The following is a 13,496-nucleotide window of genomic DNA, read 5'->3' on the forward strand; positions in this document are numbered from 1 at the left end:
TCGTTCCTCGAGAGCCCCTATCCAGCCTGTTTTCCATGTCTCCCTCCTCCAACACAGCTGAATCAAATGATGCAGAAGCCTGATTGTGATTATATGATTCAGGGCTCTCAAGGACCGAACTTAGAGAGTTCGATCAACCTATCAATTTAGACATGTCAGGCTTAATTACACTGTTGGTGTGTTATAATTGATTTTTAAAGCTGCATTTTAGGTAATTGTGACTCCTGAAGAATTCTCATGGTTTTACTTTTGTGCTAAGTCAAGCACCAAAAGCCTCATAAGTAAACAAGACACAACAAAGGGGAAAGTGTAGTGCTTTTTATCTACAGTTAACATAGGCACAACACAAGATCTTTTGAGATCACAAGCGAAAGCCGACAGGTTGGTATGAATATAATAAAACCTAAATGCAGGTTGACAATTCGAGCTTTTAAGCCTGCGGGCTGGCCAAACTATCCCGCACACGCAAGTATAAATCTCTGCATGCGTTTGTAGGTTTCGCCACACACTGGTGTTCTTCTGCATATGTAAAAAAATAAATAAATAAAAAATAAATAAATAAAAAGAGCATGCACAATGGAAGAGGGGAAAATATCCCGAGAACACCGTAAAAAAAAAAAGAAGAAGAGGAAGGAATTCTGTTAGTGCAGTTTTAGGTTAACCCACACCTTCTGATTTGCCAATGCTGTAATTAGATTATTTTTGTTTGGCACAATACAGCGTACATGCTTGCATTTACTATTTTCTTTCATTCTTTTTCTTTGGAATAAATACTTTGAAAACTTTTACAGTCCACGTAATTGAATACAATTTACTAAGCAATCTATGGTATAATTAGTGGTAATAAGCTTTTTCCTGTGATAAGACAAAACTTTAAACACTCTTATTTCCTCTCTGTTCAGACACTTTTGAAATGGTATCAGAGGATGAGGATGGGAAGCTGATGTTCAAGGTCAACTACCATTACATGTCTCAGGTGAAAAATGCCAGCGATACAAACAGTGCAGCGAGATCCCGCCGTCTTGCCCAGGAGGCTGTCACCCTTTCCACCTCTCTGCCTCTCTCATCCTCATCAAGTGTCTTTGTCCGTTGTGATGAGGAGAGATTGGACATCATGAAGGTATACCTGCCAATATAATATATTCAACCGAGTTAACTTATGTTCTGGTGTCGGGCTGGAACATTGTACTTCCAAAATAGTATTTTTTCAGCAAACCCCCAAAACTGCATTATTGTTCAACCATTAACATTGCTTCATCAAAGAGAGCAAGCCATTTTCAAAACTTTAGGTTGATGAAAAATTATTTTTTTTAATATCACCCACTCATGTAGACTGAACAAAACTATAGATAGTGCAAGTGTTATATATTACTCATTATGTGATTGTACATGTTTCACACTTCTGGATCAAGTCAAATCTGAGTTCAGTCTTAAATGTGTTTATTGACAGACTTAATTTGTCATTTTATCAAATCCAGTTGTTTGAAAAATATAGAACAAGATGCTTTGGATGTTTATCTTGCCAAAACAAGATTTTCCGCCTTAAATTCATAGATGATAAGATGATGAAAGTTGGAAGATGAGAAAGTAAATCACCAGAATTGCTTTTCCTACCACTTGCCTTTCGGGGCTTCTGAGTGGTCTATAAAGCAACATCAGCAAAAAGTTGCATGACCTTTGATGGGTCAGTGTATCGATATGGTGGGGTGCACGGAATTAATGTTATAACAGGAAATGCTGTATACTTTTTTTTCGCATTTACTCCTTTTTCCTTTTTTCATTTCATTTGCAGGTTCTCATCACAGGCCCAGCAGACACCCCATATGCCAATGGTTGCTTCGAATTTGATGTGTATTTTCCCCAAGATTATCCTAATTCGCCTCCTTTGGTGAACCTGGAGACAACCGGTGGACACAGTGTGCGCTTTAACCCAAATCTCTACAATGATGGCAAAGTGAGTGGAAACATTTTGACACTGTTTAGGAAATTTTGAGATGGAAATAAATGTCAGCTAGGCATTATCACAATTGAGCCCCTGTGTGAAAATTAAAATGGAAGTGCAGTAGTCCCTTCTGGAATGTAACACAAGCGATTCACTAAAATCAGCATGATCTTTTTTTCCCCATTTTTTCATAAATGGGGAAAAAAGATAATAGACGACGACCATTACATTTATGCAATTTGTGCCAACTTATTTTTACCTTACACATACTCTATTGTACTGAGAAGCCAGGACAGCACAAAATACTTCTTTACTGGTTTTTCAGTTGAGGCTGAAGAGTGGTAAAAAGTATGACGACAGTAACCTGCCTGAATTACTATAATAAATAAATATATCTAAGGACCTTACTCCTCAGTCTCTCACATGCTGTTTTTGTTTAAACTTGACATTTGGAAGTAGACATCCTCATCTTTCTCGGCGGCCCTGGCTGCTGCGCCTTTCCATTTAGGAGGGGTCAAGGTGCTTCAGCTCACCATCTGCTGCACCTCATTAGGCAGCTGCTGACAGTCCACATGTATTTCCATAATAAGTCTAGACAGCTGCTATAAGAAATACCCGGGGCTTCCCACATCAGTGGTTAAAGCTTGGACAAAGCAGGAAGCAATTCAGCACACAGATGAGAGACAGTTGATTAAATGGGAAAAATAAAAAGAACGTACATGCGTCATAAGAAACTTGTTGATAAAAATTTTCTTTTGGGATTATTTTTTTTTGATCAATATACATTTAAATTGCTTTGGTGAATCAAAAAACTGTCTAAATTACATCTGTCAAATTCATTCTTAGCATAGTTTGTGCATGGTGATTGACATTATTTTAGCGCAAATCTGACAAAACAGATAATTGAAAGATAATTGAAATTCCAAGTTTCTATTGTTCAGTGGCGACTGTTTAGAGCTTCTCATGTTCTATAGCTCTTTTGTTGATGTATTACTTTTGCCAGCAAATTAATGCAATATAAAATATTGGTTTAAAATGTTTACAACATAGTTTTCTTTTTCACTTTTGCAGTACAATATAGAGAATAACTTATATGTACTAAGTAGCAGTTTTCATGAATAATAATTTGTATGCCACATCCCATGTTTTTTCGAGGGGGGTTAACAATGGACATCATCTGCATTAGCAAGAAAAAAAAAAATCAGAACTTACCAAAAGTATATCCTAATCATTTCAATGTGTGTTTTTTATTATTAGGTATGTTTAAGTATCCTCAACACATGGCATGGAAGACCAGAGGAGAAGTGGAATCCACAAACCTCAAGCTTTTTACAGGTGAGTTGAACATCCATCATGAAAGTCACATGTCTGAATCCATCAGCAGTGCTGCTGTCCCAGTCTTCCCGTCACACGAGTCTGTCACTAATCAGTCATTATGTATTAATTTGCTTAGTCTTGTGATAGCTGACCTTAAAAGGACTATTTTGCCAAGATGGCTCATTTTTCACTCAAAAACTTCTATCTTTATATATTTTTTTGATCAGGTTACTGAAAGTGTTTTCAATTTTATCAATTTGTTTTAGAGAAATCCGTAATTAACTACTCTTGTAACGCCTCTTTCTGCTTTGCGATATGGACACGCCCCCTCTATCCCACATGTCTTGGTGGGAGTCTGCTAAGGAACCGCATACAATTTGTCCATTCAAAATCATCAATTATATTGTCTAAAAACGGCGATCAAACGGCACAAAAATTGATATGGCCATTTCTACCTATACCCACTTCAAAACTAATCACGATAAGACACTCCATATGCTCACTTTTCAGCTTCTTTTGCCAGATCTGTTTTTCTTTAGGTATAATATATAATCTGCATTTGCCACGTCCTGTTCTTGCCCCATGCGCTGGTTTGCTAGCTAACAGCCAATCAAAGTGATCAAATGTCACGACGGCCCGACACCGATTTGACTTACCGAATCTGCCCAAAACATCCCCCAGACACTACCCAATGGGATCCGACGTTACGACGGTGGTTTATACATTAATCAGACGGTGTATCGAGGCCTTAACAACAACCTACTTTCACCATATGGAAAGAACAAACAAAAAGAAAAGAGGCTATATATATGATATACTTTTCTAAAAAACAAACAAAAAACTGAACTGAATATTGTAAGCGGTCAAATGTGACATGTGTTTTGGTGGTGACCTGCTTTCTGTATGTGCGCGTAACAGTACTGACACAAATGTACATTGACAATTAATCCAGAGTGCTTGGAAATTAGTTTCATGACCGTTTTAATAATTACCCCTTTTTGCAGTGTTGGAAAGCACATGAAGATGTCACCATTGATTACTGTTCCAATTAGCCATGCTACAAATCAATAATGGAAAATTAAGGCATTTAGTATACATGAGGCAGGGAACCGTGCCGACATTAACTGGCCATCAACTGAGGTTGGATATTGTCTCCTAAATTTGGCATCCCCATTTAAAACTGATCAAATTAGTTGAAGGTCATTGTTTTTCCCTTGATGGGTGCTTTTCAAGCACACGGCAACTCATTTCAATGTGGCTGGTCAGGCGGGCAGATGTCCAAGCCCATCACTGCCATTTGTGGTAACATAGTTGCTCTACAGTAAACAATCTGAATAATCCTGGAGGCGGGCTTTGTTAGTTATGTAAATAAATAAATAAATACATAAATAAGTGCTTGTTAAGATGGGGTTTCACCCTCTGCCCTTTTTGATTCTTGAACAATTTTTAAGGACTTAAAAAAAAAAATACTATTGAAGCTACTTGAAAAAAAATCAATCTCTGTTATTTGTCATTGTGCTGTAGGTGCTAGTTTCAGTGCAGTCCCTCATCCTGGTGGCTGAGCCCTACTTCAACGAGCCAGGGTACGAGCGCTCCCGTGGGACTCCAAGTGGCACCCAGAGCTCACGGGAATATGATGGCAACATACGTCAGGCCACCGTGAAATGGGCCATGTTAGAACAGATGCGCAACCCATCACCATGCTTTAAAGAGGTACGACCACAAAGACTCAACAAATGTGTCAACAATGACAAACCTTTTTTCCAACAGTTTCCAGGTGTTAAATGCGTTTGCTATGCTGTTGTTTGAATAAGGATCAAGAATAGTTTGTCCGTCTCACTTTGGCAGCAAGTGTTTGCAAATGCTCGCTTATTGCTTCTATGAACAGAAGCAGAGCCCTGTGTGTGGAACACAAGCAGGTGTCCTTTACTTAAGACGATGAAAGCATTTGATTTCACAAACACACATTATCTGGCTGTAGACACCTAATTTACTCTCACTGCGAACTAGCAGCACCTTGCATTGAATGTGCAAGAAAGGGTTAATGGATTTGCAATACACTTTGGGCAATATATGGTGTTGTAGCTAAAACGTATTTTGTATTTTTTTTAATGTAGTATAACACAAATATTATTGCAAAATTTCTCAAGTGTAATACAAGATTAAGTCAATTTCCTACTCCTAGCAAAAGTGTAGTGGAGGGCCAAACTTACAATTACATCATCTCTGTCCCTCTCAGTTAAAGAATGTAATATTTTAGGAATGCCTTAAGGGGCTGAAAAATCACACTTGAGTCTGTTACCGTAATGTGAAGTCATGACATTTAATCTCTTTATACGTCAAAGGTCAGCATGCTATGATTCACCATAAGCCTGTCAACAGAGCAAGGTGAAGTTAGTGTAATGTTGGGTATTTGGAAGTATTTGCTATTTAATTTCTAAGAAACTATAACCTCATGGTTCACATTCTTTGCTGGTATGTAATATAAATTATTCCAAAACTTGCTTCATCATTAATCTGACCTATGCCCTGCACAACTCAATAAAAACAAAGTATAATCTTTTAGAGAGGTAGTAAAAAGAAATCCCTGAATTGTTTCAAACATCTGTGGGCTGATCTGAAGATCAGGAACATGCTCTCACAATCAACACTTTTGGAGCGTTTTGCAAAGAAGAGTGGGCAAATACCGTCACATTAAGATGTGCCACACTAATTCAAAGAAAATATTTGTTTGAACGTGTGCATACATATGCAACCAGGTTATTGTACTTCTTTTGTTGTTCTTCAATTGATTTGTCCAGGTTGTTCACATTAAAGGTGGAAAAAGTTTTGAAATTATTCATCTTGATCTCATTTTATAACATCACAAAAATCGGCTATTTTAGCAATGTAATATACACAGTAGAGAAATCACGGTAGTTATTTGCATTACATTTTAAATAGTGCAAAGTGTTGTTAAACTTAAAATGGGACATGTCTTTGCCATTTTATTTTTAGCAATTGTGTGAGAGAAAGGAGTGCCTAACTAGAGCTATAATGAGAGATCTGGAGGATGTTGCACAAGCGTGAATTGCACAACAGCAGGTTGTCAGGTGGAATTAAGGACAATCGGTTGTGTGTTAAAATATGGATGTGAGAAAGGAAAATAATAAGTATATACTTGGACCTTGGTGTACGAAATGTGTTAGTAAGCTGGGTGTTGTTTGCAGGGAAGCTGCTCATAGTTCTATAATATCAGAGTCAGCATCACATGTATGACCATATAATATGAAATTGTAGACTGCAACAGATTTCGCTTGACAATGACATTGGGGATTGCTTCTGGCTTTATGTACGGTATTGTTTGACTGATGTTTGGCGCTTGCACTCATGGAGTGAGAGCTGGCAATTTTGCTGCCGAATGGTGCTCTTTTACACTTCAAAATATGTGAAGGAAGTCATTGTTCAGTGGGTTGGTCTATATCAGTGTTCCTCAACTATTGCCACCCTGGGACCCACATTTTCCTTTTGTTGCATTGTTGTGACCCACTTTTCTAGATGTTACAAACAATAAATAACATTATTTATTGATAAAGAATATAGTATTGGGGTTTTCAAGGGGCAGCCAACATCAGTCAAGAGGCTCTGGATTTGAATTTCAGCTGAGATCTTGGTTAATTGAAGACAAAAAATTGCCTGGATGTGAATAGTTGTCTATATTGTATGTTCCCAGAGCCGCTTAGGTCAATTTGGCCCATATTTCAGGTCAATTCACACATCTCAAAGGTCACTAAAATGTTGCAAAATGACAGATGAGAATCTCATAATTGGCAAATTCAACATTCTCTCCATTCGGCAACGTTTGTCTCTGTTGGATATGGCCTTAAATTCAGCCTTTTTGCACTGGGTGCTTATTTTGATGTGTTAAAAAATGTTTTTATATATATATATATATATAATACAAAATACAATAATTTTCTTATCATAGTGCTGCGATGTGTCATAATGTTGGTGCGAGTTATGATACAAATTTCATAAATGATTCATTTCTGGATAGTTTTTAATTATATAGTCATTATAGAAGCTACATTGATCAAATAAATAAAAATGATGAAACAAATATGAATGAAAAGATAGCATTTATTATGCAATCTCAAATTAGAATTACAATTATTCACAATTTTGTTTAAAACAGCGAGGGAAAGAGCTTGTTGCAACATGGCCCATTCGAGTCTCTTATACTCTGCTGCCATCTGCTGGCTGTTTTTGTAATAACTACCATAGCTTTAAGCTTTCTCTTCAGTTCAGAGGATGCATCAAAGCATTCTGTATGCACTAGCACAAAAACAAACAAACATATCTATACGTTTTTGGGACCATGGTAATATTTCAAATGGAATGTTTTTATACATTTTTGGGAGCAAATTAGTTAAATGTCGATGCGGAGAGGAGAGTCAACTAATCTCTTCAACCTGATTGTAAAACTGATGGTATGAGCTAGATGAAATGAAAGAAGACGCAGGGGTTTGCTTTAAGCGCCCGGGAAGCAGTTTGACAGCGCAGTCGCATGTCCGGAGATGGTCTTGAACCGATGTCAGGCAAAGATCTTAACCGCTTGGCCACTTGCTGTAACAAGTGTAGGTAGAAGGTGCGTTACCAGTAGCTGCAGTCTGGAATTCAGAGTGAGTTGATTGTGTACCGCATGCCTTGGTGTGTTACTGATTGGAATACGTAAAACGATAAATAACTTAAGAACGGCAATGTGATCCACTTTGTCCTTGATCCGACAGACGGCTTCCGCATATCCATTCCTTGGCTGGTCTTCCTCCCTTGGTTGCCCTCTGGAATAATGAGTGGACAGCATTACCTCAAAGGTCACTGAGTTTATGTGGTAGCCAGAGATCTTCCTCTGCCAGTGGACCTCATCTCCGACTGCACATCCAGTGTTTGCTACTTGGTAGACGCCAGTATGCATAAAGGGCGTCTTTTCATACTGTGATTGATGGCCATGTCCAAACACCAAAAGTCAAGTGGCTGCTTGCCGCCGCTACATGGAGCCTTGGGGGAAAACATCCTCTTTTAACCTATGTTTGCCATGTCTGTGCATAATGTCAGCCATGTGCTTGTCTTTTTAATTTCTGTCACAAATCCTGTCTTGGCCTCGAGAAAGCTTCAGCAGCCACTCAAATTCACCATTTCGAGCACACTTCAGTGACCTTGAAACATTCAGTTCAAGCTGGAGACCATCACTCACCTCGGTGGATGTAACCTCAGCAGCGAAGGCGAGCGGGGGTGCGGGTCACGAGGATGAGATGGGAAGTTGCGACTGTGATGGATGGAGCGGAAAAGGGATGTGGAAGGAAGATAGAGATTAAAGTGGTCTACAAACCCTCTCTGCTGCTTCTTTGCAGCAAATCAGCACTGACCATAAGTAATCCAGCAGTTCTGCAGCAGATCAAGGGTTACACACATTTATCTGCTCACCACTTCCAGCAAGGATGGAAGTGGGGTTAAAGCAGTGAACCAAAATGACAATGAAGCAAACATGATTGATATTCATGGAGAGTGTTGGACATAAGATGTCAAAATATGACTTAAGCCCCCTTGTTGCAGGCAGAGGTTGTTTTGTGTAAAATAGAAACGCTTGTATCTTTCTCTCGCTTTGTTTGACACTCATGTTTTCAGCCTCTGTGGCTTACTCCTTTACTCTTGTTTACGCTCCTACTGCCTATTCGACTTATTTCAGCCTCCGTTGCTTCAAAGTCATATCACAGCTGTTGCTATGTTACTACTTCCAATAAAACCTTACCACCATCAGGGGTCGGGAGGGATATATAAAAAAGAAATGTTCATAAAGTGAGCTTTATTACAACTGCTATTTATTTTACTGAAAAGACACAGTAAGATAAGGAGACAGATGACCTGGATCGGCCAGGGAATCATTTCATGCATGACGTTTTTGGGTGAGTGTTACCAGGCTAAAAAGCTGAACTAATCAGGCACCTTTCGCTTGGCCATAACTTTACACGTGACACACAGGTCACACTGCTTGAACTGCTAATCATTGCATGAATAAATACATGAAGTCCATAATCTATGAAAAAATGGCCACTGCTGATAAATCCATAGAATATCAATAATCATAAAAAAATAAAATCAGCGTTTTGGTAAACAAAATCTAAAGTTTATTTTAGTGCTTGTAAAAAAAAATGAAGCAGACTGATATTTTTCATAATGCTTATTTCTTGTTAATGTTTTTCAAATAATTAAGTTCATTCCTCATTTGCTTTCAACATTGGATGGTAGGGATGCAACAATATAAAAACATCATGTTAGGATAAATATCAGGAAATGAACGGTACGGTAATTATCACGATATTGTGGGGAGGTTGGCAATATTTAAAAAAAAAAAATAATAATAATAATAAAAGCTCACGTTACAGTATAGAATCTCAATATATAGTGAAACCCCCTTACAACAAAAGCTCAGTGGGGAAAAAAAGAACAATATTGCGTTGTTGTACATAATAACAGCAGATACTGAGAAATAGGCTTGACCACGTCATTGTCATGTGATCCTATTGGCTCAGAGGCGCAAAGTATTATTGTCCATGTAGTTTACAATTTTGTTTTGCTGTAGCCCGCCAAAAGTAATGTTTTTTGACAGAGATGTTGAAAAATATTTGCAGGTATGACTGATTTATAGTAGTGATAAGTCACACTGGCGAAAACATCTCCAATTAAAATTAAACTGCACTAATAAACTAACCGCCAGAGGGTACTAGAACTGCACAAATAAAATACAACCTCTGCCTTTTTAACAGATGAGCTTATCACGACATGACGGTGATATTGTGGCGATTTTTATATCGCGATATGATGATATTGCCATTATCACATCCCTATTGGATGGTGGTCTGGAATTGTAGTTATGGTGGAAAACTGGGATGTGAGATTCAATGATATTCTAATTTGTAATTTTTGGTTCTCTAAGCCACAACATAAACAATTAGAGGCATATTCTCCCGTGCGCTGCTGCACACATCCTTGTCGCACAGATTCTTCCACGGAATTAAGTGTGCCACTAATGCACCTTCATGATATGTACGCACTCTGGGTGGAGCGACTTTGAAATAAGAGTGTGACCCTGACAAATCTGTCAGTGCACACTTTCTCCCATAGACTTCACAATCTTTTGGCTTCAACACTCCGGAGACCTAATAAGTAAGATCTAGCGCCTCACACAGGCAAAATATAATATTGCACATTTTGAGTTAATTGTGACAAGTGATAACCATCACAGGCGTTCACCGACTGCCCACCTGTGTCTCTACTACATTACAATGACGTCCGATTGTCGACATTATAATATATTATTGTTTTTTAATTGAGGTCCTTGAATTGCTCGAGGAGCGTTAAACCCGTAGTCACATGACATGAATTGCTCCAGGGGTTCAAAGTTTCAGATCATGAATGGATGAGCTCTTGATTGGATCATTTCACTCTGTTGGTGTGTGTTTTCTCACTGTTTCACATTGTGTTTGCAGGTGATCCACAAACATTTTTACCTGAAGCGAGCAGAGATTATGTCTCAGTGCGAAGAATGGATCGCTGACATTCAGCAGTACAGCAGTGACAAGAGGGTCGGGCGTACAATGTCCCATCATGCTGCAGCGCTAAAGGTACGCTAACAGAATTTCATGTAGAACCATCAAGAACTTTTGCTAACAGGCCTTTGACGCATGGGGAACAGTTCCTTTGTGACAATGGCATGAAAACATTGGTCAGTCTTCATTTTTGATTTGGACTTACCCATACTCAAGAATTTACTTAATTGCGTGGTCATTAACTTTTGTTTGATCAAGAAATACCACTCGGGGGGGGGAAAAAATGTCTATTTGTGGTTTTGACTATATGAAAAATAATGAAGTTATCACAATATTTATTGACAAAACATTTTCTTCTTACTGTTGAAAATGGCTCAATGAGTCAAGTATCCCCTTTAAAGATCGTCCACTACTAGCTTAGTTCTAACAACGAAAACTCCCATTGACATGCTAATGTTTAGCATCAATCGTGTAGTTTTGATTTATTGATTGCCAAGAACGAAATGAACCATTTAATCCCAAATTTTTCCCAGCCTTATAAAAATCTTAATCAGGAGTCATTAATAGCCCTTTCAATTTAAGTAATTAATAATAATAATAAAAAATATGGACACATAGGGGAAATGTATGTTTTGTGTATGTTGGGACGAGTTAAGAATTTGTGCCAAGGTCGTATTATGTTGCTTAATATGTTTGTTTTTTTAATTTCCCTTTGGGAGAGGTTGATATAGATATCTAATCTGCTAGCCCTTTCAATTGCAAGTGCTTAAAGAGTGGTAGGTATTGAGCTCTAAAATCGCTGTCACTCTGGGGTTGTGATGACTGCAAATGGCTGCCATTGAATGAGTTGAGCAGGAGTTATTTCAACACAAAACAGTGGAGCAACGTAGACGGATAATACAACAATACTCATGTTGTTAATGCACTACGAAAAATGACTTAATATTTCAGCAACTTGCTGAGATGTAGTAGTAGAACTGAAGTCTGTTCTCCTTCCTTCGTGTCTGCATGACTGTTTTATACAGTCACATTGAGCATTGAAATGGATTTGGTACAGTCAACACTTGTGAGACAAGCTCAACGTGTTTGTGTGTTTTTGGATGCAGCGACACACAGCTCAGCTCCGAGAGGAACTACTGAAGTTGCACTGCCCCGACGGTCTGGAAGCGGACGGCGGCGAGTTCTCCGAGAAGAGCGCCGCCCTCATCCTCCGAGAGCTGCCCGCTCAGGATTCCGAGAAGCCCGGCGGCAGTCAGGACGAAGCCGGCGGCGAGGGCCAGCTATGAGTCTTTCCTTTCCCGACACGTCTGAGCGGATGGTTACTCCGAGAGAAGAAAAAAAAGACTCGAGGCTTTGGAGCACCAAGCCGCCAGTTTGTCCATATTTGTATGTAAAGATCTAATAGTAAAATAGTGGAACGCGTGGGGATGCGAGGAACCACAACGCCATGAGACGAACTCTGAACTATGCTATGCCCGTCATGAAAACAGTCAACAAAGACTTTTATTTACCTTGAAAAGCGTGTAAACATTTTGTGCTTTCTTTTTCCCAGTTGTGAAATAACCACTGATTGGTATGTTATTAAACTTGTTTATAAATACATAATGGCAGAGGAAAATTATATAAGGGAAACTACCTTTAGAGATGAATGTTTACTAAATTTTAATTTCTTGTTTTTCCCCCCATCTTTTGGACTGTTTTGACAACAGATGCTATTGAGGATATAGTGGTCGCTTTTAAAGGACAATATTGAAAATAATTGCAGCAAAGAAGAGGAAAGAAATAAGGAAAACACTACAGGGGAGAGTGGAAAAAAAAGGCAAAATCCCCTTTTGGCCACGCGTCGCTTCATTTAATATCTCTGGGATCATATCCACTTCAATAAAAGCTGCCATCCTTAAATGTTACGTTGTCCCTCTTGCGGACGCTGGATAAACATTCTGGATCTTGAGACTGCGTGTCACGTCGACGTGTCATTTGAAGGCTTGTGCATGTTGTATGTGTGTCTTCTGTGCGTGTGCAACAATCCCCGTGAGAAGCAAAGCTGTGATGTGCCTTTGAGTGACACCATACCACCAAATACTCCAGTACACAGTGTACCTTTACTGAGTTTCTTTTGCTGTTTCTACACAATGATGATTATAGCTTTTGCGCCGTCTGACATATATAAAACTGCTTGGATCTTTTTTTATTATGTTGGAACTCCAGTGAACAAAAAGATGCACTTTCTATTTTAATCACTCCCTAGAACAGCCGCTTAATCCTTTTGCTAGGACATTAAATGATGCTTGAAAGTATGCATTGATTGTGCCAATGCTTTTTTGTTGTTGTCCGTTTTCCATTTGCAGTACTTTGGTGTATTTCTGAAGATGAAGAATTTCGTGAATTGTGCGTCACAGGAGGAGACGGGAAAGAAATGTAACACCATCACTTATCTATTATATATGATATCATTTCTACCACGGTGTATTAGGGCCACGTATATATATATTTTTCGGGGGTTAATATTCTGAGAAAAAAATGGTTATGAACTTTTCAGACCGCTCTCGTATAACACACACACACACACATTACATGTACAAATTAATTTTTTTATGTGATATGAAAAAATGAGTCCAATTTCTAAACTGTCATTAATATGATTATATGAA

General features: G+C 38.5%; 1 protein-coding gene across 7 annotated transcripts in view; it reads left to right on the forward strand.

The window, feature by feature from the left end:
• birc6 (baculoviral IAP repeat containing 6) overlaps positions 1–13,155 on the forward strand; it is a 72,675-nt gene extending 59,520 nt beyond the window's left edge. For all 7 annotated transcript variants that reach the window (XM_086092197.1, XM_086092203.1, XM_086092200.1 and 4 more), the window contains exons 68-73: positions 903–1,120; positions 1,793–1,954; positions 3,200–3,277; positions 4,784–4,972; positions 10,786–10,920; positions 11,952–13,155. In XM_086092197.1, the coding sequence (XP_085948323.1) occupies positions 903–1,120; positions 1,793–1,954; positions 3,200–3,277; positions 4,784–4,972; positions 10,786–10,920; positions 11,952–12,131 (962 nt within the window). In that variant the 3' untranslated portion in view covers positions 12,132–13,155. The remainder of the gene's footprint in view (positions 1–902; positions 1,121–1,792; positions 1,955–3,199; positions 3,278–4,783; positions 4,973–10,785; positions 10,921–11,951) is intronic.
• The last annotated feature ends 341 nt before the right edge of the window (positions 13,156–13,496 follow it).

The sequence above is a fragment of the Leptonotus elevatus genome, chromosome 13 (genome assembly GCF_054856555.1).
Source record: "Leptonotus elevatus isolate MCC_2025b chromosome 13, RoL_Lele_1.0, whole genome shotgun sequence".
Classification (NCBI taxonomy): domain Eukaryota; kingdom Metazoa; phylum Chordata; class Actinopteri; order Syngnathiformes; family Syngnathidae; genus Leptonotus; species Leptonotus elevatus.